General features: G+C 43.5%; 1 protein-coding gene across 1 annotated transcript; it reads left to right on the top strand.

Annotated features, from left to right (window-relative positions):
• The first annotated feature begins 836 nt into the window (after positions 1-836).
• Positions 837-21,260, top strand: LOC141252004 (SH2 domain-containing protein 1B-like). The gene is made up of 4 exons (XM_073670441.1): positions 837-1,032; positions 3,499-3,562; positions 10,009-10,192; positions 20,714-21,260. Exons 1-4 carry the CDS (start codon positions 899-901, stop codon positions 20,752-20,754), a joined length of 423 nt encoding a protein of 140 aa, XP_073526542.1. The 5' UTR covers positions 837-898; the 3' UTR covers positions 20,755-21,260.
• The last annotated feature ends 5,421 nt before the right edge of the window (positions 21,261-26,681 follow it).

Genomic DNA, 26,681 nt, shown 5'->3' with positions numbered 1-26,681 from the left:
ATGGCTGTAACTGTCTTTGTAGGATCTTCAGTAGTATTTTGCTGGCATCAGGTATGAGCGCAATAGTCTGATACTTTCCACAGTTGGTAGCATCTCCCTTCTTTGGAATAGGAATAGCTACCGATATTGTCCAGTATTTGGGCCATTTACCAGTTGTCCGTATCTGTTGACACAGGCATGTGATGACATCCACTGCTGCTTCAGAAGACATTATTAGCTTTATTGGAATATTGTCAGGCGCTCAGTTGTTTGACAAAAGCTATATCTCAGCAATGACTTAGTCTTTCAGGATATTCGGCTCTCTATCAATTCCAGTCACTGTTTCTTCCCATATCACTGAGTCGTTCTTGTAGAGATGCTTGGTGTAGTCTTTCCATCTTTCCTTGATCTGTTCAGGTTCACTTAGTTGGTTCTCATTGGCGTCTTTGTCCCTAAAACAAAGCTCTTTTCCCCTATAAATAACAAAAATATGAGAAAAAAAACGCAATTATTTAGTATAATAATTTTATTGCACAGACATTGCAGTTAACTGGACAATAAGGCCCATTCAGGCCTGGTCAATAAGGGATCAATAAAGAAAATGACATGGAAAGGAAAATAGAAAAAGGGCAACTTTTTTTTATATATATATATTTCACTTAAAATGTAATTTAGAAATAGATGAATTTCTAGTGATACATTACCTTTAAGGGATTATTGGATTTACCATTCTGTAAAGACTGTTTGTTTTGTGTTGCTTCTGTATGTGGTCATTCTAGAGTCTAGCCATTCACACCCTTCACTTCCTGTGTTAAATTATGCTGTATAAATGATTGATATACATATAGCTTCTTCACTTATCTAGCCCAGACAGTAAACTAGATTTTCTGTTCATTTCAATAATTTTTACCATTTCAAGATGGATCTGCCGTTCTACCATGGAAATATAGGTCTTAAAACTTGTGAAAATCTTCTCCTCCGAAAAGGAAAGAAAGGATGTTATTTGCTGAGGGACAGCGCATCTGTTCCAGGAGCCCTTTGCCTTTGTATCTTGTAAGTATATTTTGAATTTTCATTATATCACTTGCATGAAATGTCACTACATGTACAGTATAAAACAGGACAAACAGTAAACCAAAAAACATTGATCAGATCATTGCTTGCTAGGCTGGTCATACACAGTAGGGAAAAAGCAAGCTGTGAATGAAGGCTGCCCAACCGCCCCTGACATCTAGCAATCCTTAGAGAATCTGTGTTTTTACAAGAATATGCGCCACGTTGTGTTTTGTATTGCTGACAGTTTTGCATTCTTGTTTTTGGAAACTCTGGAAGTATAGTCAAAGCATTAAAGTACAACTTATTTTTGCTAAATTTAATACATTTTAATGCATTTTTTTTTCAATTTTTTCTTTATTATCTTTATTGTGTCTCTCATATGGAGCTAAGGAGCTCCAGCTAATTAGACAAAATGTCTGGATTGTGTAAGTATTGAAAGCACTATAGCAATATGCCTACATGACTTAATAAAAACAAGGCTTCGTTCCCACAATGAGCTTTTGGTGAGTGTTTGATGTTACAGATTATCTGCACCATTTATGCACCTATTAAGTAAATTAGATTCCTTGCGTTTTTTCATTGTGTTTTTGAGTGTGTTTTTTTTATGTGAGTTTTATCGTGTTTTTTACACTGCAGTTTTTATCTTTTCTTGTTCTGTCATGTTTTAAACAACGCTGCTTTTGTTTTTGATACTTCCTGGTATTTGGCTTTTGATAAAACTTCATGTGCAGATTACATGCGTTTTTGATGCGGGTCCGCTGCGCATGTGTGTTTTTCTACCTGCGGATTTTCCTCACAGAATCTAAGTCAATGGGAAGAGTCTTCACATAAAACTCAGCGTGCTCGCAAGAGAAAATGACATGTTGCGGATGTGAAACGCACTGCAGATCACTCTACTTCAGCGGCGCATCATTGGATGGATCTCTGATGATGCAGAGTTCTAGTCACCAGACTGCTGTAGTATTTTCTGCAAGTGAAGAAGAACTTATTTCTGTTAAAAAATCTGACATATGATGGAACCCAAATAGCCCCCTGTGCTACCAAATGTAGCGACACTGCAGTTTTGGTCTGTTGCCAAATGCTGCTGTGTATTCAGAATTATGGCCCATTTAGATAAGATCGGGGAATCGGGAATTCATAACAAAACACTCATTTGTCGGGTGCAATGATTATTAAGCTGACGTAAAAATCATTGTCATGATGCAGATAATATAATAATCTATGGACACAAGACAGTCATATTAACACTCATATTGTGCCAATGGAATGTTCACCGGTCTGTCTAACCAGGTCAGTAAATGGCCACCAATTGACTTTCATGTAGCCAATCGCCGGACGTTTAATGACCTGGATCGGCAGGTGTAAATTCACCAGTCAGCATTGCTTAATAATAAATGAATGGGCAGAGTAAATCCTCTATGCAGTGTAGAAGCAAACACACAGAGAGCTAAAATGTATGCATGCATGTGATTATTTTATATTGCATTATTACTATATGTACTAAATTTAGGGTTCAATTTTAATCAAATTGTGTGTGCCTATCCATCACTTGGTAGAACCTCACTTGGATGAAGAACCTCAACCAAATGTATAAGGGATTGTGCTATTTCTGCTAACCTGTTAAATAAAAACAGTTGAGACAACTTTAATATACCCCTCTCCAAAAAAACGTAACAGTAAATAAGCTATAGACATTTTATACAAATAGAAAGAAATGCCCGTGATTTTGAAAGCCAAAAATGGCGAGATACGCAATTATACAATGGCAAAGTCAAAAACACTCAAAATATTATTAAGTTCATTTTTACAAAGTAGTATTTGGGTCAAAATTTTGCATTCGTTTTTTGAAGTCAAAATAAGGAACAAAGGCAAAATAACATGAAAAGACTTGCATCCACTCCTAGATTTGGCTTATAAATAGTGATGCAGATATTGATGAAAATACTGCCATTTAGAAGTAGCCTAAGACCATGTATTATGAAAGCAATCGTCCTATTGTTTCATTTGCTTGGCTAGGTATCTAAGAAGTAACGTTTCTCCTTGCGGAGAGCGACATGCTAAGCACGTCAAGGTGAGGAGACTTTTCAAGCCGTAATACTCCTCTGGGAAATATGCAAATTGTCTCTTCAGAGAGGAAGAGAATAGGCTACAATGCTGAAATTGAAAATTTTGAAAAAAAATATATTGCACCAGTTCAACATTGTAAAATTAGTTTACTACCTCAGCCACCAAAGTGAAGATAATACAATGGATTTATTTTAAAAAAAAACATCAAGTCTCATAGTTCCCTGCCCATTAACATTTGCATTGCTCACTTAATTAAATATAAATGCTGTAGATATACTGTATCATAGAACAGAATGGTAATCTTTGGATTGCTAGATAAATATACAGAATAATAGCTTTAAAAGTGATCAGATACATTATTTATATACAACTAATCAATCAAACTTGCTCTCATAGGTATGGAAGATTGATCTATACATACAGAATATTTCAAAATATTAATGGGCTTTACATGATTCAGGTAAGAAATACTCATATTCAACTATATACTCACAATTTGTCTCCTCATTATATAGATTTTTGGGTGTTTATTAGTTATTATTATTATATAGCCTCCCCTCAGCAGCCTGCCCTAAGCAACTTTCCCTCTAAAACCTACCCTCAGCAGCCTCCCTTCAGCAGCCTCCTCAGCAACCTGCCCTCAGCAGCCTCCCCTCAGCTGCCTTCCCTCAGCAACCTGCCCTCAGCAGCCTCACTAACCTGCCCTCAGCAGCCTCCCCAACCTGCCCTCAGCATCTTCCCCTCAGCAGCCTGCCCTCAGCTGCCTACCCAACCTGCCCTCAGCATCTTCCCCTCAGCAGCCTGCCCTCAGCTGCCTACCCAACCTGCCCTCAGCAGCCTCTGCCCAGCAGCCTCCCCAGCCTGCCCTCAACAGCATCCCCTCCCCAGACTACCCTCAGCAGCCTCCCCTTCCCAGCCTACTCTCAGCAACCTCCTCTTCCCAGCCTGCCCTCAGCAGCATGCCCTCAATAGCCTCCCCTCCCCAGCCTGACGTCAGCAGCCTCCCCACACTGCTCACCTGCCGCTTCCTCACATTGCCCACCCACCACTTCCTCACACTGTCCACTCACCTCTTCCTCATGCTGTTCGCTGCCACAGCCTCCAATGGCGCCTATCTCCCATGCTGCTCACAAGCGACACGTTGCTCCGAGTACGGAATCAAAATGGGTGCGCATGTCATGTGAGCATGCTATGGCCGGACCATGATGCACTTGGCCGCAGCTTAAAGGTACAGCGCCCAATTCTGCCCAGCGGGTGCATTAACAACACTGGAGGTGTATCTTTAAATCACCATAGGTGGTTTAACTGTGCAGTGTTATGCATCTGGTGTGTGGCGCCCCTGAGTGCTGTTGCCCCTGGGACCCAGTGAGCCAAAGCAAAGAGGCGGGGCCTGGGCTGTCAGCATGTCTGGGCCCCCCCTCTTTGCTATTGTTCACCGGCCGCATACAATAGTAAGGGCAGTGATGCCCTAATGGCAGCCCTGCATATATTGCTTCCATTTTTATACATCAGCAGTTACTAAAATTTACCAGACCAAATACAGTTTCATATGTAATAGAGCTGCAATGTATCCATAAGAATCGAATGCTATTTGGTTGATTGTATGGGATCTGTTTATCTTTTTTTAAGCACCCATAGCCCTAAAAGGTGAGTCTCATTCGAAATATGGAAGAGACTGGTGCATGCTGCGGTTGTTTTCACATGCAGATTCGATCTGAGGAAATGAAAGGCTCATCTTAACAGTCTGATTAAATAACATTGGTCCTAGTGCTGTCCATGTAATGTCAGTTCTTCCACGGTCAGCACTTGGTCCGAAAATATGGTTGTGTGAACCTGACTTAATTGTAATTCTACCGTGGTAAAATAGTCTGAACTGTTATTGGAATGGCAGCATGATGTAGCTTGATTTTTACGTGGATACTGCCAGTTCCCTCTCAAGCTTTTTCTAACCTAAATGTCATTTATTGGCATGTCCATAGCATAGTAAATTTTGCCAGCTAAAATCCTAGAAGGCAATTCCAACTTCTTTTTGAGATCACTAACAAATGCCAGAGGGCTAGTTACATTCTTGCCTTCAGTTTCTAGCTACTACACAGAATTTCAATCCTAAACAGTTCATACATTATCTTAAAAAAGTTTCATTTTGAGTGGATACCCTGCAAATGATAAGGCCACTATTGCTTCCTCACCCTGATTTACCATGTCACACAAATACTACGTTTTTCCAGGCATTTTCCAGTAAATTTTACCTCCTGAAGAGCAAAGATAACATTCATAACCTTGATCTTTTCTGACTGGACCCTGGTTTATGCTTCATTTTCTCTTCAATGGCTTCTTGGACACTTTCTGCAAATTGTTGAATGTACCTAAAAAACAAACTACAAAGGCAATACACACTAAAGTTTAATGCCTGTCTATCTGAAATATGAATTAATTTTTCAAAGCCTATATGAAAGTGTCAGAGTTCCACAGAGACTACACTGGGGAGATGACACAATATCTCACCGATGCAGTCACTCTGTCAGGATTTCGTCAGGGATTCGTGAGCACATGATCCTGACTACACACTACGTAGGTATTGGCAAGCGACCAGTGAGCGTATGGCGCCACACCTCCAGATTCCAATGCATGGAATATGTGTATACGCCCCCGTACGGTCACTCTCAGCTTCACGATAGCCCAATTATTATTATTCGCTGCCACCACCTTCCAGATTTGAAATATAATACAGGCCTGGTAGGATGCCTGCATTCTGGTAGCGTATGGCTTCGGGGGAGGGAACTATTACAGGACAAAAGAAACAGAACTATTAAATTTTATCTTTAATCCAAAAGGGGGGCAGTGTTATGAAAAATATACAACATTTTACAAGAGGGGACAAATACAGTACAGAATATACAGTTACACAAAATAAAACAGGATTAAAGAAGACTTACTATAGAGATCGCAGCGATGATTCAGTATAGGTGGAGGGAATCACTCCACTTCTGGCCATTATCGAACAGGACCCGTGCTACATATAAATATGTACTTCCAACAAGAGTACTCATCCATCCTCTGTGGATTCTTTTATGCCTAAGGGGAGACCTGTCCACACACCCTCTGAGCTGACATCATGTGGGCTGGGCTCCACCCTTCATGTTTTTATTAAAAACTCTTCTTTGATAACTCCTCACTGGTGGATCGCAGAAGCCTGAAAGTGATACCATATTTTTTATTATGAATTTATCTTTCCGTAGAGACAACACATGGCATAGTTGCGATCCATTATTCTTGTACTTTGGCGCCACAGCTCCCCAGAAGGGCTTACAGTGACAGGAAAATATCCATATTGTTCCTTAGCTGACCGTGTCACTAAAAATATGGGTCCCATTATTATCAGAATTCTGTAACTTAAGATATTCCATATTTCGTATCGGTATCGGACGTCCTGGGAATGAAGTTTTTCAGCTAGATGTCAATCTATTGCAAGCCTGCGTTTAATTATCCCCTGTCTCTGCCAGGGAGAAAGACCCTCACATTTTAATTGGGTGGTAGCACCTCTCTTGTGCCAGTATTTGTTTAAGTTACTTCTGCTGTGGGTGAGAGATCGCTCTTTAGATTGTCAGCTCTTCTCTGGTGACAAATGGTAGGTAAGGAAGGGGTGAAGAGGGGTTTGGGAGAAATGGTTAATATTTTCTTTATATTTCCCTGACAGAAAGAAATATGGATAAACTTGACACCTGAACTTAAAGGGAATGTGTCAACAGTATTGCACCCCCCAAAACTAATTATATGCACATGTAACACTTTAGAAGACAAGTCCAGCAATACCTTTACATGGTCAGTCCATTCCTCAGTAACTGAGAAATCAGCATTTGAATTGATATGGAAATGAGGCTATTGTAGATCTGAAGCCTCTGTCACTCCAGCTCTTTGCCCTGGCCAGCGCCATCTCCTCTGGCTTGACGTGACTGACAGTCTCTATGATGTGTGACTTCAGGTAAAGGAGCCTTCAGTCAAGCAGGAGGAGGCTCTGCTAGGCAGGAAATAGAGCTAGAGTGACAGAGGCTTTAGATTTACAAAAAGTTCTTCAGCCTCATCTGCGTAACAATTCAAGTGCTGATTTCTTTGTAATGGAGGGAGGGACTGGTCATGTGAAGGTATTGCTTGACTTGTTGACTTAGACTTATGTGTATGAGCTCATGCACATATAAATAATGAGGCTGTTGGTATCCTGCGGACAGATTCTCTTTATAAAGCATAGCAATATTTGTGCATTGCTATGCTTTATAAGTGATCAGAGTGAAAAAAAATTGAAAGTCCCATAAAGGGACTAAGCTAAAAAGTAAAAAAAAAATGTTAAAATATTTCTTAAAGAAATCACAAAATAATAAAAATATAATGTACCCATAAATAAATATTTTTATGAAAAAAAAGTACACATATTTGGTATCGCCATATCCAGAAAGTCCCAACCTATAAAACTGTCCCACTAGGTAACCCCTTCAATCAATAAAAAAAAAACAAGTCAAAAACCTATGTTTCATCATCATGCCACCGAAAAAAAAGTGGAATAAAACGTGATCAAAAAGACAAATGTAAATAAAAATGATATCTCTGAAAACGTAAACTTGTCCCACAAGAAAAAAGCTGCCATACAGCTCAATCAGCGGAAAAATAAAAGTTATAGCTCTCAGTTACGCTGAACAGGGGTCAGAGTAACTCTGCTGCTGCATTATAGTGAATGGTTTCTTCGGGGGTTTCATCTGAATCGTGTCACTTGGAGATTTAGATGAAACGCCAAAGTACGTGCTCAGTATAGAGCGCAGGATAAATGTGATCCCAAACGTTATGTAAAATGTTCGCAATAAAAGATTTAACTCAATACACAAAAAAGGTAAGTCTCCACTCAGATCCATCACCTGTTAATGGAAATATAGGATGCTTCCAAGTTACTGGTACTACAAAGTCTCTGGAAAAGCGAAATAGCTTCTCGCCTCCCAAAGAAATTCAGCAAATTCTTCGCTCCCAAATCCAAATGCCCCTTTCATTCTGAGCCTCAGTGTGCCTAAACCACATTTAGCATCCACATGTTTGGTATTTCTTTAGCGATGAGAGCCCGCCTGATTTACAGGTGCGTGTCTCCAGAAGCAGCTGGGCACTGCAACATACTGGGCACTAACACGCACTGGGCAATACAACGTACTGGTCACTACAATGGCAGTTTGCAATTTTAACTCAACAACATCTACTGCTGCTTGTTTCTGGAAAACACCCATGGAGTCAAAATCGTCACTACAACTGTAGATAAATTCTCAAAGGGGTATAATTTCCAAAATGGGGTCACTTGAGGGGGATTCTACTCTCCTAGCACATAGGGGCTTTGTGGAGTCCGCAAACTATTTTAGGAAAATCTGTGCTCGAGTAGTCAATTAGTGCTCCGTCCTTTCATGGTCTCACCGTATGGCTAAGCAATACTGTACAGCCACATATGGGGTATTTCTACATTCAATAGAAATTGTGGGACAAATTTTGGTGCCATTATTGTCCATTTCCCAGTGTGAAAACGTAAAATCTGGGGCTAAAACAACATTTTTGTGGTAAAAATGTAATTATTTTTTCTTCACTGGTCAATGGTATAAAATGCTGTGACCCACCTGTATTGTCAATATGATCAATGCACCCCTAGATGAATTCATTGAGAGGTGTAGTTTGTTAAATGGGGTCACGTATGGGGGGTTCTGCTGTACTGGCACCTCAGGGGCTCTGCCAGTGTGACATGGCACCCTCAAACCAGTCCAGCAAAATCTGAACTCCAATATGGTGCGTCTTCCCTTCTGAGTTTTGCACTGTGCCTCAAAAGTAGTTTTCAACCACATATGGGGTATTGGTGTACTCAGGAGAAATTGCACAACAAATTTTGGGGTTCACTTTCTCCTGCTATCCTTGTGAAAATGAAAAACTTTGCGGCTAAAACAAAATTTTGTGGGAAAAATATATTTTTTTCATTTTCAAATCATTCCATCAAAGTTTGGGTTCCAAAACATCACTCCTTCCTTTCTGAGCCCTGCCATGTGCTCAAACAGTAGTTTTTCCTCCACATATGGGGTATCTGCGTATTCAGGAGAAATTGCACAAGAAATTTTGATTTATATTTCTCCTGTAACCCTTGTGAAAATAAAATATTTGGGGCTAAAAGCATTTTTGAGGAAAAATTAGCTTTTTTTAATTTTCCCGGCTCTATGTTATATTCTTCTGTGAAGCATCTGGGGGTTTAAGGTGCTCACCACACATCTAGATACATTTCTTGAGTGGTCTAGTTTTTAAAATGATGTCAATTGTGGGGTGGTTTCTACTGTTTAGGCACAGCAGGGGCTCTCCAAAAGCAACATGCTTTATTTTATTTAATAATTTTTGTGTGTTTTCAAAACATTTTAATTGAAATTATCCTAAAGGGATGAGAATTACAATGGTCTGGTTGACATCATTCTAGTAGTGTTTTTCCAAGACAGTACTTTTTTGTATCATGTGTGGGGTTACAATTTGTGGTCAGATTCTATAGGACTCAAAAAGAACCTCAATAAATGCAATTGCTCTTTAGCATATCAGTCACAATCTAAAAGGTGGCCCCTTAATTCTTAAGATTGATGACCGTCTTGGTTTTCAGTCCCCCACGATCACAAAGTGATTACATATCCTAACAGTATGCCGTCACATTGTGTGATGTAAATAACCTATCAAAGTGCATTCCATGACATTTTTTGACACCTTTTTCTATTCTGAAAACAATAAATTCTCGGGACACCGATGGCTAGTCTTAAGACTATGCTTATAAATTCTGCATTTATAAGCATAAAGTATTATTATTATTATTATTATTATTATTATGACGTAGCTAATACTGTGTTGTTTTGCTCACTTTAGGCAGGAAATGGAGTTAAAGAGAAGTTATTCCCAAATCTCAAGGAGCTTATATCTTTTTATGAAAAATCTAATCAGGGACTGGTCCACAATCTGACATATCCTGTCAACAAAGAGTCATGTGAGCAGATACCACTCTCACCAAAAGGTTCCTTGAAATGTGTCGTACTGGAAGAGACCTATGAGGGTAATGAAAAATTGGTATCTCCCCAATATTTTTTATGTGATGTGATAAAGTATAAATTGAAAGACACAAGATCATTAGGACCCAGAGTTTAATTGTTTGAAGTTTTCTTTCCTACTGTAAATCTTTTTATGATCTTCTGGATTAGATAAATTGCTTATGTATAAATGGTCATTCAAACACAGAAAACCTTGAAGTTGAAAAGTGTATTTGACCTGCAAAAATATTTCTTTAATAGCATCATTGTTATAATATGTAAATATATAATTATACCCAAAGGCAAATATAAGAATCAAATTTTGACAGCTCATTGTATATCATTTCTCAATAGCATTCACTAGTTTAAAGCAGCACTCTCATCAAAAGTTTTTATCCTCATAATATATTGCAGTCATAATATGATATAGCACTGTGTACTTCCAATTGCTCAATTTGCCCTTATACCCAGTTAATTCTTCTCTTTTCAATTAGGTCTATGACATCATGTGTCTAAAATAAGAATAGCTGAATCCTTCTAAGCTTTATGTAAAAGTAAGGAAGTCTCCTTTCCCTCCATGAGTCATCACTGCAAAGAACATGGCGGGGGCGGGGGGATTTCGGGGGCGGGGTTGAAGAGGAGCAAAAGGGTTAGAAGTTGAGGAGTGGGATGACTCAGGAACAAAAAAGAGACTTCCTGTTTCTACATAGAGCTTAGAAGGATTTAGCTAGTCTGTTTTTAATCACATGATGTCATAGAACTAATGAAAAAGAAAATAATTATCCGGGTAGAATGGCAAAATGAGCAATTGTAAGTACACAGGGCTATATAATATGATGATTGCAATATATTAACAGGATAAAAACATTGATGGGAGAGCTTCTTTAAGTACCTCCACTCAAATGCTAGAGAAGAGTTTGGATTCCCTTATGCCCCTAAGTGACTGTTATAGCTCAAACCTCTATATCCCTTATAGTTATATTCCTGGTGATTCAGGGTTTTATATTTATAGATGTACAGTATGATCATGGTGAGGAAAAGCAGTCTTGTCAGTGCAAAAATGAAACCTGACTGATGCAGCGTATTTTGAAACTTTCTCCAGGATTCCGAATGCCTTGTGTCAGCTATCTTTGTGCCTATCCCTATATCCTCAGTGACTATTGGTCTTCACTAGTGTTGAGCGAACATGCTCGACACTGCTCGGTACTCGCCCGAGCATCACGCTACTCGGGATGTTCGGCGAGCACCGAGCATTTCCGGGTTACTTGGGCGGGAGCTCGGGCCTCCGCCCTGCATGTTTGGCGCTCTTTACAGAGCCAATGAACATGCAGGGATTGCCAGCCAGTCACTGTAATGCTGCAGCCATGTTGGTTGTGGGCATTACAGTGATTGGCTGGCCGCACAGCGTCACCTCGAGTATTTAAAACCGGGCGCCGCCATCTTGGACACAGTTGCTCCGGATTAGACAGTGTAGGGACTGCGCTGCTGATTTAGGGAGAGATATAAACTGCGAAATAGTTAGTGTAGGGTCTGTAAAGGCAGCCAGAACAAACAAACAGTCCTTTTCAGGACTAATATCCATCCCAGATACTAGGCAGGCAGGCTGTATAGGAGACACAGTGGTTATACCAGCAAACGCTGCATTACAGTCCTGTGTGCTCCTGTTGCTGAAATTGCTGGACTTAGCACCAGGTGTCGGGGGCCAGGAAAAATCCTTTTTTTTTCATCTAAATCCTCCTTTTTTTCCTCCTTCACACTGTACAAATACCCGTCTTATTAACCTTTTGGTGTGTCCCCCTCCCCCAAAAAAAAAGCGTGTCTCTGATTTTTCAGACACAAATATAACTGTTGAAAATAGTCTGGTGTAGGCTAGAGAAACAGAAGTGTTGTTTTGCACTTCCACGGTTCAAACCTCTGTATTATCCATTTTGGGCCATTTGTATCTAAATAAAAAAACAGTTTGAGTGTGTCGCTCACTGTTCAGCCGCAAATATCTCTATTTAAAAAAAGTGTGCTATACCCCAGTAAACAATAACTGTGGTTTTGCCATCCCACGGTAAAAAATCTCTATTATTCAGCTTTTGGTATTTTTTTCCATAAAGAAAAACAGTAGTGTCTCCTGACTGTTGTGACACAAAAATATACCTGTTGAAAATAGTCTTGTGTAGGCCCGACATCCCAGTGTGGTTTCGCAGTTCCACGGGTCAAATCGCTGTACTATCCAGTTTTGGGCTTTTGGTATCTAAAAAAAAAAGCAGTTTGAGTGTGTCGCTCACTGTTCAGCCGCAAATATCTCTATTTTAAAAAGTGTGGTATACCCCAGTAAACAATAACTGTGGTTCTCCTCTTCCACGGTTCTAATCTACTCTTTATTACCCTTTTTCCATTGATAGTGCAAGTGTAAGCTATTTTACTTAATTTACAATGGGCAAGGCGCGTGGCAAGGGACGTGGAAGTGGACGTTCTGGTGATGGTTCATGCAGAGGACGGGGCCGTGGCCAAGGTGAAAATGTGCCACAACCAACAGCCACATCTTCTCGCTCCCACTTTTTGACCGAATTACTAGGGAAGCACAGAACAACACCAATATTGAGAACTGATCAGAGTGAACAGGTTATTAATTGGATAGCAGATAATACTTCCAGTTACCTGGGCACCACCACCTCCGGTCTGTCTTCCACACGGTCAACTCTTAGTAGCCGTGAGTCTCGACCGCATACTCCTCCTCACCCTGATGCTCCTTCCTCCCACCATGCCGAGTGTCGTCAGACAGCAAGTGATCCCACACTTGGACACTCTGAAGAGCTGTTCACTGGTCCATTTCCATATTTGGGCCCCTCGCCTGATACGCTTGAAGTGGTGGAAGAGGAGATCCCATGTTGCGATGCCCAAATATTTGAACAGCCACGGCCACAGGAAGTCGACGTTGGCAATCTGTCACAAGAGGTGGACGATGACGAGACACAATTGCCAGGAAGTGAGGAGGAGGATCGTGGTGCGCAAGTGGAAGAGGAGGAGGTGGTGGATGATCTAGTAACTGACCCAACGTGGAAGGAGGACATCCAGAGTGAGGCCAGCAGCACACAGGGGGAGGGAGGCAGAGTACCCCAACAGGCAGGAAGAAGCAGTATGGTGGCCGCAGACAGAAGGCAGGTAACCGTTCCCCGTAACACCAACACAAGGGACATTGCCAGTACAAGCGATAGGTCTTCCAGAGTCTGGAATTTTTTTAAAGACTCTGCTGATAACCCCAAAAAGGCCATATGTTCCACCTGCCATGCCAGCATCAGCAGGGGTGACAAAACTACCAGCCTGACCACCACCAGCATGATCAGGCACATGGCAGCAAAGCACCCGACTTTGTGGGGCGAAACCCAGGGTCCACGACCAGTGTCAGCGGGTGTCACCACTGCTTCTTCCACTGTTGTGCTTGCATTAGAACCCCCTGTTGTGTGTGCAAGGCAATCCCCTGTCCATACTGCATGTAAAGATGCCCCCTCCTCTCAGTCTTCACTTGTTATGGCAGTTTCTCAAGAAACAGCATCAACGTCCACGTCCCACCACAGCGTTCAATTGTCTATATCCCAGACCTTTGAACGAAAGCGGAAATTCGCAGCTAACGCCCCACAGGCCACAGTCCTAAATTCGCACATTTCACGACTGCTTGCATTGGAAATGCTGCCTTTTAGGCTGGTGGAGACGGAATCCTTCCGCAATCTTATGGCGGTGGCCGTCCCTCGGCACTCGGTCCTCAGCCGACACTATTTTGCCCGGTGTGCCATCCCCGCACTACACAAGCACGTGTCCCAAAGCATCTGCCGTGCCCTCAACAACGCAGTTACTGGGAGAGTCCACCTGACAACGGACATGTGGACAAGTGCTTGTGGCCAGGGACGGTACATCTCTCTGACGGCACACTGGGTAAACATAGTGGAAGCCGGGACCCAGTCGGACCTTGTGACGGAACACATCCTCCCCACACCAAGGATTGCGGGCCCTATGTCAGTCAGAGTTGCCCCCACAGTGTACAGCTCCTGCGCATCCTCCTCCTCCTCATGTTCAGCCTCCATCTCAGATATCACCACATCAGTTACAAGCTGGAAGCATTGCAGTACTGCCTCCGCCAAGCGGCAACAGGCTGTGCTGAAACTCATAAGCTTAGGTGATAAACCTCACACTGCTTGTGAGTTTTGGACAGCTGTGAAAGAGCAGGCAGATCTGTGGCTGAGACCGCTGAACCTACATCCCGGCATGGTCGTGTGTGACAATGGCCCTAACCTGGTGGCAGCTTAACCTCGTGGTTCAGCGGTTTCTTAAATCGTACCCCGAGTTGCCAGATCTGCTCCTGAAAGTACGCCGCCTGTCAGCTCATTTTCGCAAGTCGGCTACAGCTTCCGCCGCCCTTGCTGTGTTGCAGCAGCGTTTGCAGCTTCCGGCACACCGACTGGTGTGTGATGTCCCCACACATTGGAACTCTACCCTCCACATGTTGCAAAGGATTTGTGAGCAGAAGAGAGCAGTTGTGGAGTACCAGCTGCAACAAGGCCGTCGATATTCAGGTCAGACTCCACACATAAGACCTCAGGAGTGAACCTGGATGTCTGACATATGTACCACCCTGACAAACTTTGAGGAGGCCACCAAGATGGTGAGTGGTGATGACGCCATCATTAGTGTCAGCATCCCACTTGTCTGTCTTTTGCAACGCTCTCTGCTGAGAATTAAAGAGGAGGCATTGCAGCCAGAGTATGATGAGATGGATCAAGAAGCCGTAGCGGGCGATTACACACAGCCCAGCCTCATCTCATCCCAACGTGCATTGGGGGACAATGAGGGAGAGGAGGAGGAGGAGGAGGAAGAAAAGGAGCTGCTATCATGCGTTGTAGACGGTAGTACCTGTACAAGTGTCATAACGTCGGTTCAGCGTGGGTGGCCTGAGGACAGGGGGGAGGAGGAAGAGGAGGAGAGCATGGTCAGTCGTCATCTTGGTGAGGACACGGAAATCTTGCCCGTTACCAGTCTGGCACGCATGGCTGACTTTATGTTACGCTGCCTTAACCGTGACCCTCGCGTTGTCAAAATGTTGGGTGACAGTCATTACTGGTTGGTGACACTTGTAGACCCCCACTACAAGGAGAACTTTCACTCTCTTATTCCTGAGGTGGAGAGGTCTACAAAAATGGGGCAGTACCAGAAGGCCCTTGCTGCAGAACTCTTAAAAAAATTCCCATCTGAACACGCTAGCGGCAGAGGTCACAGTTCGTTGCCCAACCAAGGCGTACAGGCGAGAGAGATGCAACTCTAATCCAGCAGAGGCAGGGGAACACTGTCAACGTTCTGGGACAGTTTTCTGACACCCGCCCAGCTTACAGGCCCTGAGGCGCGGGATACTCTCACAAGGAGTGGAAAGTTTCAAAAGATGGTGAGGGAGTACCTTGCCGACCGTACCAGCGTCCTCCGTGATTCCTCTGTGCCTTTTAAATATTGGGTATCCAAGGTGGACACTTGGAATGAACTCGCTCTGTACGCCTTGGAGGTCCTGGCCTGCCCTGCCCTGCCGCTAGCGTGTTATCGGAGCGTGTTTTTAGTGCCGCTGGGGGAATTATAACAGATAAGCGTACTCGCCTGTCAACTGACAATGCTGACAAGCTGACCCTTATCAAAATGAACAAGGGTTGGATTAGGGCCAGACTTCTCATCACCACCAAATGACAGCAGAGTAACATAAAGTCAAATCCAATGTGCTATTTCGGGAGGTGTATTCACATGCACCGCTTCACACCCACACATGGGTATACGCTTCCTCGTTTCGGCTGTTTAATCTTCTTCTCCTTATCCTCAGCCTCCACCACCACTATACCACCAGGGTGCCAGCATTGCAAGTTGCTCCGTCCTAATTTTTGGCAGCTTTTGCTTGGAAAGCATAAGCAAATACTATGGGAGACCCACTCCCCAATAATGGGACTTATGTTTGTAATATGCTGTACTGCATGGCTCTTGTAAGGGGCATTGCAAGTTGCTCCGTCCTAATTTTTGTCAGCTTTTGCTTGGAAAGCATAAGCAAATACTATGGGACACCCACTCCCCAATAATGGGACTTATGTTTGTAATATGCTGTACTGCATGGCTCTTGTAAGGGGCATTGCAAGTTGCTCCGTCCTAATTTTTGGCAGCTTTTGCTTGCAAGGCATAAGCAAATACTATGGGACACCCACTCCCCAATAATGGGACTTATGTTTGTAATATGCTGTACTGCATGGCTCTTGTAAGGGGCATTGCAAGTTGCTCCGTCCTAATTTTTGGCAGCTTTTGCTTGCAAGGCATAAGCAAATACTATGGGACACCCACTCCCCAATAATGGGACTTATGTTTGTAATATGCTGTACTGCATGTGACGCGCCCCCTGGGCCGTGTGTACACGTGTGTGGGATACCCGGTGCCAGGTCTCTGGGGTCTGTAGTCTCCGTGGCGGTGACCCGGTCCCGTGGCTCAGGCTGGTCAAACCAGTGGCAGTCTTTCTTAGGTTTTGAGGTTAATTGTCCGACTGCGCCACCCGTGGATTGCGATCAGGGAGTACCACCGCTGCGAGGCAGACCGCTGAGGCTGGTGTTGTGTGCGCAGCAGAGAATGGGATAACTCCCCACAGGAGGAGTATAGCCTCAGGGCAGTGAGTGTGGATGATGGGGGTGATGGTGCACGAGCGCAGCAGGAACGACTCAGAGTCTTTGCAGTGCAGTTCAGGGTCTTTACTGATGATTATAAGGTAGACCCTCCCGGGAGTACTGGCTAGCATAAGAGGCCTGGTCAGTCTGTGAGCAAGCAGGAGTTCCCCTGGCCAGGTGGAGTTGTAGGCCTCCCCGTCTGTCTGCACTCTTCCTGGCTACCTTGCTGTAAGCGGGTAGAAGTAGCCCACGTCCCTGAGTGTACCGTGTAGTGCTCACCCATATGGCTGGTGTCTTGGGACCTTCTGTTAGCCTCCACTCCACGACGGCGGTGCTGGTCCCTTGCTTGTGACTGAGCCTCCGGGCTTCTATGGCCAGAGGACCTGAAATCCCCTGCCGGCTGGTTTCTGCTGCTGGATATATAAGTCCTCACAGCCTCGGACTCCTGTGTCCGGTTCCTATTGTCTTCTGCCAGGGCGAGCTCTGCTCAGCTTCCAGCCCCTGGTCTTTAGCTCCTAGCTCCTACAGAGCTCCTTGCTGTTACTTTCCCTTGCTCTCACTCTGACTCTGACTGTTCTCTGACTCACTCAACCCCGCCCCAGATCCAGTTTATAAGAGCAGAATTCTCCCCTCCCAGGACTGGGGCAGGAGGAAGTTGCATGTTTAAGGGATCCTGACCAGGAAACCTCCCACTTGCTCTCCGACGTAATATCTCTATTACTGTGGTGACCAGACCCCTGGGGTGCCACACATGGCTCTTGTAAGGGGCATTGCTGTTCCTCATAATTTTTGGAAAGCCTTCCATTCACTGCTTAGGCCAACAGTGCACAGGAGACCCAGTTGCTATAAATGGAAAAAAAGGTTTAGTTAACGCCCTCTGACCTCCATGTCATTTCCAAGGGGCATTGGAGTGCCTCGAAATTTTTGGTAGGCATTGCACTCACTGTATGCCCTATAACTGTGTAGCCGAACCACTCCTTTTGTTACAGAAACATATCCTACAAGACATATCTGGTTGACTGGCCTGATATTGATGTGAATGGTCCCTGTTCCTCCTGCTCTTTCTCCTTTGCCACTACGTCATCCATCATTTATCACCTGAAGCTTTGTTTTAACGGGAGTCATAGACCTTGGATAGTAGCAGGAAAACATCCAGCAATCCTCGGAGGAGGTAGGATATGCGCCAAAACGCTGACCACCTCAGGCCTAGCCGCTACTACATACATGCGCTTGCATTACAACAAAACAAAGAAGATGCTAACTTCTATCATCCTTATCATGCTCCTCACCTTGGCACTCTCAACTCCCCTGATGGAGAAGCCAGGGCCCACCGGAGGAGTCTGATAGTCCGGTGGGCTCGGCCAATGCTGCCCTAAAGCAGGCCAGGCTAAGAAAAGTGTGGGAAAGGTTACCGGGACAAATAGGGGTGGCTGGGGACCGAGTATGGACACCCGGCCACCCCCTGGAGGCTGGGGAGCAAGCGGGGACACCCGGCCACCAGGCGGCTGGGGACTGAGTATGGATACCAGGCCGCCGACACAGCCATGGCGTGGTGGCCAGATTCCGCCTCTACATGCCTAAAAGGCCCAATTTAAAGTGCAAGCAAGCAAGCAGTATGGTATTGCAGCCTGGGGGTGGGTGGGTGGCAGGCTGCATACTTGCGCTTGCATTGCAAGGAATGGGAGAGGTACAATTGAACACTGCCCTGGGACAAGGACTTGAATGGGGATAGTTGCAAGTCTGCAACGACAGGTGCAAGGTGGGAGGCATCTTCGCATGTACCATGAACAGGGGTTTGGCATGCACACACTACAGCGGAATAGGCTCTCCTTCCCACTAAATGCACTGGGGAGGGCACAGGTAATGTTTTGGTATACGCGCTTAATCTTATGTATAAGGCACATCAGGACAAATAGGGGCGGCTGGGGACTGAGTATGGATACCTCGCTGCCGAAGCAGCCATGAGGTAGTGGCAAGCTTCGGCCTCCTCCAAACTAAAAGGCCCCATTTCAAGTGCAAGCTAGCAGTATGGAATTGCAGTCTGGGGGTGGGTGGGTGGCAGGCTGCACACTTACACTTGCATTAAAAGAAAACATAGCAGATGCTAACTTCTGTCATCATCATCATGCTCCTCACCTTGGCACTCTCAACTCCACCGATGGAGAAGTCAGGGCCCACTGGAGGAGTCTGGTTCTCTGGTGGGCTCGTCCAATGCTGCCTAAAGCAGGCCGGGCTAAGAAAAGTGTGTGGGGGGATGTTCCAAGGAGAAATAGGGGCGGCTGGGGACCGTTTAAGGACACCCGGCTGCCCCCAGGCGGCTGGGGACCGTGTGTGGACACCCGGCCGCGGGGCGGCTGGGGACCGAGTATGGACACCCGGCCGCCGGGCAGCTGGGGACTGAGTATGGATTCCAGGCCGCCAACACAGCCATGATGTGGTGGCCAGATTCCGCCTCCACATGCCTAAAAGGCCCAATTTCAAGTTCAAGCAAGCAAGCAGTATGGTATTGCAGCCTGGGAGTGGGTGGGTGGCAGGCTGCATACTTGCGCTTGCATTGCAAGAAATGGGGGAGGTACAATTGAACACTGCCCTGGGACTAGAACTTGCATGGGGATAGTTGCAAGTCTGCATATTCTGATGCGGCAAGGATCACTTATGATGGGCACACTTTTAGACAGTGACCTGGGAGTCAGAGATGCTTCCAGGGGTCTTCCCCATGCTGTTCCCATGTCTTTTCAGCACTTTATGCATGTGTCACACAGCACATGGCCAGATAAGGTTGTAAAATGTTAAAATGACATTTCCCGGTGAATGCATTTGTCATAGTTGAAAGCAATACAAAAGTGCAAAAACGCATGAAAAATGCTACTTGTGAACATAGCCGAAGGTGTGGAGGAGTATTTTTGTTTTTGGTCATTTATTTTAACTTATACACAAGTCTTTTCACTGGAAAGGATGTTCCTTAACATATTTCACAGGAAAAAAGTTTCACTTTCGTTATTGAACGTTTTATTGTGAGCCCGTAAAAGTGGCTTAATACCTCTGACCACGTTGTTGACAGCAGTGACCTGGGGGTCAGAAATGCTTCCTGGGGCGATCCCCATGCTGTCCCCATGTCAATTGAGCACTGTCACTATCGTTTTGGGCACTTGTTAGGCTTTTAAAAGACTGCCGGGGGTGCCACCGCAAAAATGCTCGAGTCTCCCATAGACTAACATTGGGCTCGTTGCTCGGGTCGAGCACCCGAGTATCACGGCGAGCTCGGCCCGAGCTTCGAGCACCCGAGCATTTTAGTGCTCGCTCAACACTAGTCTTCACCCCATCACTGCACATTGACACTAATCCATGCATGCACCTGTGTCAGGAACTGCATCTCAGCCTCATGTGGGCTACAGAGTCTTTTTTGGGGGGAGGGGGTTGAATAATGTTCTCAGATTTGCCATACATTTGTTTAGGCACCATATTTTAAAGGGCCCATGAGCTACATAAAAAACAAGGGTATACAATCTGCAGCTGTATGCTATGGAAATTTACCATGATAATCTCCTGCTATGCTTAGAATAAATGTGTTCTGCTCTTGTCACTGTATCTGCTGCTGCTGTTACATTTCTACATTTTCCTGTAATGTTGAAGCAAATATAATGAAGAGCTTACCTAGTGTACCTTTGCATCGCACAACGCATTGATTACAGTAGGACTGAAACCTAAAAGGATCCTGCACTGAAAATAAAAATCCAACAACACAGTGAGAGGTCCGTGCTGTTAGTTGCATATTAATAAGACTATAAAGCTGTAGGAACAAGTGCACTATGTATGTAGAAAATGCAAACCTTCTTATGCTATATTTATTAGATTTGTTTTAATCCTCCTATTCATTTCTTACAGAGATTGATGACAGAGTGTACGTGGATGTCCTACCTCCTTAACATTCAACCAGAAGAACGTACATTTTAAAGGGATTTCGAAAAATGAAAAAAAAAACTGTCTGTCCCAAAACATCAAAAAAAACTTCTCCATATGCCAAACTTACTAAGTTCTCTCAGGCCTTTTACCGCCAAGATCCAACATATTTTCATTGTGCTCCCTTTACTACTCACATCATGTTTCTTTTAGTGACAAGACACCATAACCAGTTACTTTATCTATGTACTGCATATCAATAAGAATGGCATGGCATAAGCAAAATGTTGCTTTATGGTTAAATAACATTGATTTCTTCACTTTACAGTATATACAAACACTGAATATGTTACTGTGCGTTGTCCTTACATTACACAAAATAGCTTCCAAATAAATATTGCATCTTACATCTTGCCTGTATAAACATGTACTGCATTATAAACATGCAAACCTGTAAGTATATATGTATAACCATTATCCTAAAGTGTCTCTTTCACCCTTTAAGGACTGAGCCAATTATGTACTTAATGACCGGGCCAATTTTTTCAATTCTGACCACTATCACTTTATGAGGTAATTACTCTGGAACGCTTCAACGGATCCCGCTGATTCTGAGACTGTTCTTTTGTGACATATTGTACTTCATGGTAGTGGTAAAATTTCTTCGATGAGACTTGCGTTTATTTGTGAAAAAAATGGAAATTTGGTGAAAATGTAGAAAATTGCAATTTTCAAACTTTGAATTTTTATACCCTTAAATCAGAGAGATATGTCACACAAACTAGTTAATAAATAACATTTCCCACATGTCTACTTTACATCAGAACAATTTTGGAACCAAAATTTTTTTTGTTCGGAAGATATAAGGGTTAAAAGTTGATCAGCGATTTATCATTTTTCTAACAAAATTTACAGTACCATATTTTTAGGGACCACATCACATTTGAAGTCACTTTGAGGGGTCTATATGACAGAAAATACCAAAAAGTGACACCATTCTAAAAACTGCATCCCTCAAGGTGCTCAAATCCACATTCAAGAAATTTATTAACCTTTCACGTGCTTCACAGGAACTGAAGCAACTTGGAAGGAAAAAATGAACATTTAACTATTTTTCACAAAATGTTTACTTCAGACCCTATTTTTTTATTTTCACAATGGTAACGAGTGAAAATGGAAAACACAAATTTGTTGTGCAATTCCTCCTGAGTAAGCCGATGCTCCATATGTGGGGGGAAACCACTGTTTGGGCGCACGGGAGGGTTCGGAAAGGAAGGAGCACCATTTGACTTTTTGAATGTAAAATTTGCTTGAATAATTAGCGGACGCCATGTCGTGTTTGGGGAGCCCCTTATGTGCCTAAACAGTGGAAACCCCCCACAAGTGACACCATTTTGGAAACTAGACACCTCAGGAAATGTATCTAGATGTGTGGTGAAACTTCACAGAAGTTTATAACATTGAGCCGTAAAAATAAATTTTCCACATTTTTCCCACAAAAATGTTTTTCAGTCCCCAATTTTGCGTTTTCATAAGGATAGCAGGAGAAATTGCCCCATACCATTTGTTGTGCAATTCCTCCTGAGTAAGCCGATAAAAATGGTACCGCTGAAAAAGTCATCTTGTCCTGCAAAAATCAAGCCACCATACAGCTCCAACAGCCAAAAAATTAAAAGTTACAGCTCTCAGCACACAGCGATGCAAAGATAATTATTTTTTTCTATAAAAGTTTTTAATATGTAAAAGAGCAAAAACATTAAAAAATTACATAAATGTGGTACCGCTGTAAACGTACTGACCCAAAGAATAAAGCTGCCTTATCAATTTTGCCACACAAGTAACAAAAAAAAAAAAAAAAAATCCTGAATTGTTCGTTTTTGTTCATTCCGCCTCCCAAAAATCAGAATAGAAAGAGATCAAAAAATGTAACTTGCCCGAAAATGGTACCAATAACAACGTCAACGTGTCCTGCAAAAAACAAGCCGTTACATGACTCAGCCAAAATATGGAAAAATTATAGCTCTTAAATATGGCGATGCAAACATTAGTTTTTGCCAAAAAAAGCGTGTTTTAGTGAGTGACAGCTGTCAATCATAAAAACCGATATGAATCTGGCATCGCTGTAATCGCACCGACTCAAAGAATAAAGTCGCCTAATCACTTTTATACTGCACGAGGAACGGCATAAAAAATAAATAAAACCAATTCTTCACCTGCTGCTGATTTGTTTATTCTGCCTCCCAAAGATCGTAGTAAGGCTCGGCGCACATTTATCCTGCGCTCTACGCTGAGTGCTTACACCAGGGTTTCCGTGTAAATTTCTGAAATACGTGATTCAGATGGAACCCCTAATGGAAGATTCCCTGTAATGAGGCAGATGGAGGCACTGTGGACGCCGTCTGACCTATGATCCATCTTTTTAGGTGTAGATAAAAGCGCAGTCGGATACAGCTTTGTGCACCTCTGAAAATAAGGACAACGCTGAACAGAGGCCAGACGGAGCTCAGAGTAACTCTGCTGCCTCATCTCATTATAGCGAATGGATCCCTCAGGGGTTTCATCTGCATCACGTAATTCGGAGATTTAGATGGAAACCCAAAACTAAGTGCTCAGCGTAGAGCACCGGATAAATGTGATCTAAAAGGTTATGTAAAATGTTCCCAATGAAAGCTTCACATAAAAGCTCCTGTCTGTCATGTGTTAATGGAAATATAGGGGGCTTCCATGTTACTGGTAGTACAAAGGCTCTGGAAAAGCAAAATGGCACTCCAAAAGAAATTCAGCAAATTCTGCGCTCTCAAATCCAAATCCCCCCTCCCTTCTGAGCACCGCAGTGTGTCTAAACCACACTTAGAGTCCAAATGTTTGGCAGGGGTATAATTTCCAAAATGGGGTCACTTGAGGGGGGATTCTGCTCTTCTAGCACTTAGGGGCTTTGTATATGGAGTCCGCAAAATATTCTAGGAAAATCTTCGCTCCAAGAGGCAAATAGCGCTCCGTCCCTCCAGAGTGTGGCCAAGCAGTACTGTACAGCTACATATGAGGTATTGCCACATTCAGCAGAAATTATGGGACAAATTTTGGTGCCATTTTTATCCATTATCCAGTGTGAAAATGTAAAATCTGGGGCTAAAACAAAATTTTTGCGGTAAAAATGGTATAAAATTCTGTGACACACCTGTGGTGTCAGTATGATCATTGCATCCCTAGATGAATTCATTGAGAGGTGTAGTTTGTAAAATGGGGTCATTTATGGAGGAATCTGCTGTTCTGGCACCTCAGGGGCTCTCCCAGTGGGTCATGTCACCTGCAAACCACAACAGTAAAATCTGCACTATAATATGGTGCTCCTTCCTTTCTGACCTTTGCACTGTGCCTCAAAGGAGTTGCCAATTACATGTAGGGTATTGGCATACTCAGGAGTAATTGCACAACAAAATGAGAGTTCCATTTTCTCCTGTTACCCTTGTGAAAATAAAAAATTTGGGGCTAAAAGAAAATTTTTGTGATTTTTTTATTTTCACGGCTCTACGTTACAAACTTCTGTGAAGCACCTTGGGGTTCAAAGTGCTCAACACACATCTAGATAAGTTCATTGAGGGGTCTAATTTTCAAAATGGGGTCAGTTGTGTGGGGTTTCCACTGTTTAGGCACATCAGGGGCTCTCCAAATGTGACATGGCGTTTGCTACTTATTCCAGCAAATTTTGAATTCAAAAAGTCAAATGGCGCTCCTTCCCTTCCGAACCCTGCCGTGACCCAAACAATGGTTTTCTGCCACATATTGGGTATCAGCATGCTCAGGATAAATTGCACAATATATTTTGGGGTCCATTTTATCTGGTACCCTTGTGAAAATAAAAAAATTGGGTCTAAATTAAATTTTTTGTGAAAAAAGTTACGTTAATTTTTTTTGCCCTCATTGCGTCAGTTCCTGTGAAGCACCTGAAGGGTTAATAAACTTCTTGAATGTGGTTTTGAGCACCTTGAGGGGTGCAGTTTTTGGAAAGGTGTCACTTTTGGGCATTTTCTGTCATATAGACACTTCAAAGTCACTTCAAATGTGATGTGGTCCCTAAAAAAAAATGCTTTTGTAAATTTTGTTGGAAAAATGAGAAATTGCTGGTCAACTTTTAACCCTTATAACTTCCTAACAAAATTTTCTTTTTCCAAAATTGCACTGATATAAAGTAGATATGTGGGAAATGTTATTTATTAACTATTTTGTGTGACATATCTCTCTGATTTCAGGGCAAAACCATTCAAAGTTTGAAAATTGCAAAGTGTTCAAAATTTTTGCCAAATTTCCGTTTTTTTTACACATAAAAGCAAGTCATATCGAAGAAATGTTCCCACTATAGTGAAGTACAATATGTCACAAAAAAACATTCTCAGAATCAGGGGGATCATTTGAAGTGTTCCAGAGTAATTACCTCATAAAGTGACAATGGTCAGAATTGAAAAAATTGGCCCGGTCATTAACCTACAAAGTGGCTCGGTCCTTAAGGGGTTAAGACAGGAAGGTCAGTCAATCTTGAAAATTGGTAGAAACTTGAAGGTATCTTCAAGTGCAGTCATGAAAACCATCAATTGCTATGATAAAACTAGCTCCTTTGAGGACAGCCCAAGGAAAGGAAGACCAAGAATGACCTTGCTGAAAAGGTCAGTGCTTTATATACCTAAGCCCAGGCCCATATTTGCCACTAGGCACAGGAGGCCCGATGTCTAGGGCGGTTGGTTGCAGCGAGCGGCAGCTTGGTCGAGATTTAAAAAAATAAATAAAAAAATGTTAAATCTCCCTCCTCCAGACTCTTTAAGAAAACCGGCGTCTTTTTGGAGAAGGGAGGGGGCTTGCCGCATTCATTTGTAGTTGCATCTTTAAGATGCGAATACAAATGATCCTTCATGTGCGCTGGCACTTCCAGGGTCAGTGGAGCTCCAATCAGCTCCCTGACCCGATGTGCGTTGACCTTATCACGCTGCCGACATCAGTGCAGAGTGCCGCGAAGGAGTACAAGTTAGAGCCTGGAGCAGGTAAGTGCTCACAGAGCCGAAGATGCAGCCGGGGATGGGTGTTTGCAGTTCAGTATGGGGAACATGAAGGAGGAAGCACAGTATGGAGAACATGAGGGTGGGAAACACAGTATGGAGAACATGAGGGGGGGGAGCACAGTATGGAGAATATGGGGGGGAAGCACAGTATGGAGAACATGAGCAGGGAAGCATACTATGAAGAAAGTGAGGGGGGAAGCACAGTATGGAGAGCGTGAGGGGGGGGAGCACAGCATGGAGAGCATGAGGGGGGAAGCACAGCATGGAGAGCATGAGGGGGGAAGCACAGTATGGAGACCGTGAGGGGGGGAAGCACAGTATAAAGACTGTGAGGGCGAAGCACAGTATGGAGAACATGAGGGGAGGGGAAGTACAGTATGGAGAACATGAGGGGGAAGCACAGTATGGAGAACATGAGAGAACATGAGGAGGGGAAGCACAATATGGAGAACATGAGGGGGAAAAGCACAGTATGGGGAACATGAGGGGGGAAGCACAGTATGGAGAGCATGAGTGGGGGTGAAGCACGGTATGGAGAACATGAGGGGGAGTTTGGTATGGAGAACATGAGGGAGGGAAGCACAGTATGGAGAACATGAGGGGGGAGCTCAATATGGAGTGGGGACAATATGAGGGGGCAGAGAAGAGGGGACCGCATGGAGTGGGGACAATGTGGAGATCATAGTTCATAAGTGAGGAAGGTGTGGTGGGTATAATTCATAATGGAGAGGACTGTGTGGTGGTTTTTGTTTATGAAGGGGTGGTGTGACTGTCATATTTCACTAGAGCAGTGTGGTGGGAATATTTTATAGGAGAAAATAGTGTGGAGAACATGTACCATAAGTGAGACAGTGTGGAGTCATTTTTTGTGCAGGGAGCACAGTGAAGGACAATTATTTATT

Source organism: Phyllobates terribilis, unplaced genomic scaffold, assembly GCF_046119375.1.
Source record: "Phyllobates terribilis strain yellow unplaced genomic scaffold, ASM4611937v1 Scaffold_2__4_contigs__length_985480577, whole genome shotgun sequence".
In the NCBI taxonomy this organism is placed as follows: domain Eukaryota; kingdom Metazoa; phylum Chordata; class Amphibia; order Anura; family Dendrobatidae; genus Phyllobates; species Phyllobates terribilis.
The sequence above is the reverse complement of the archived record's forward strand: the minus strand, read 5'-3'. Positions and strand labels throughout refer to the sequence as shown.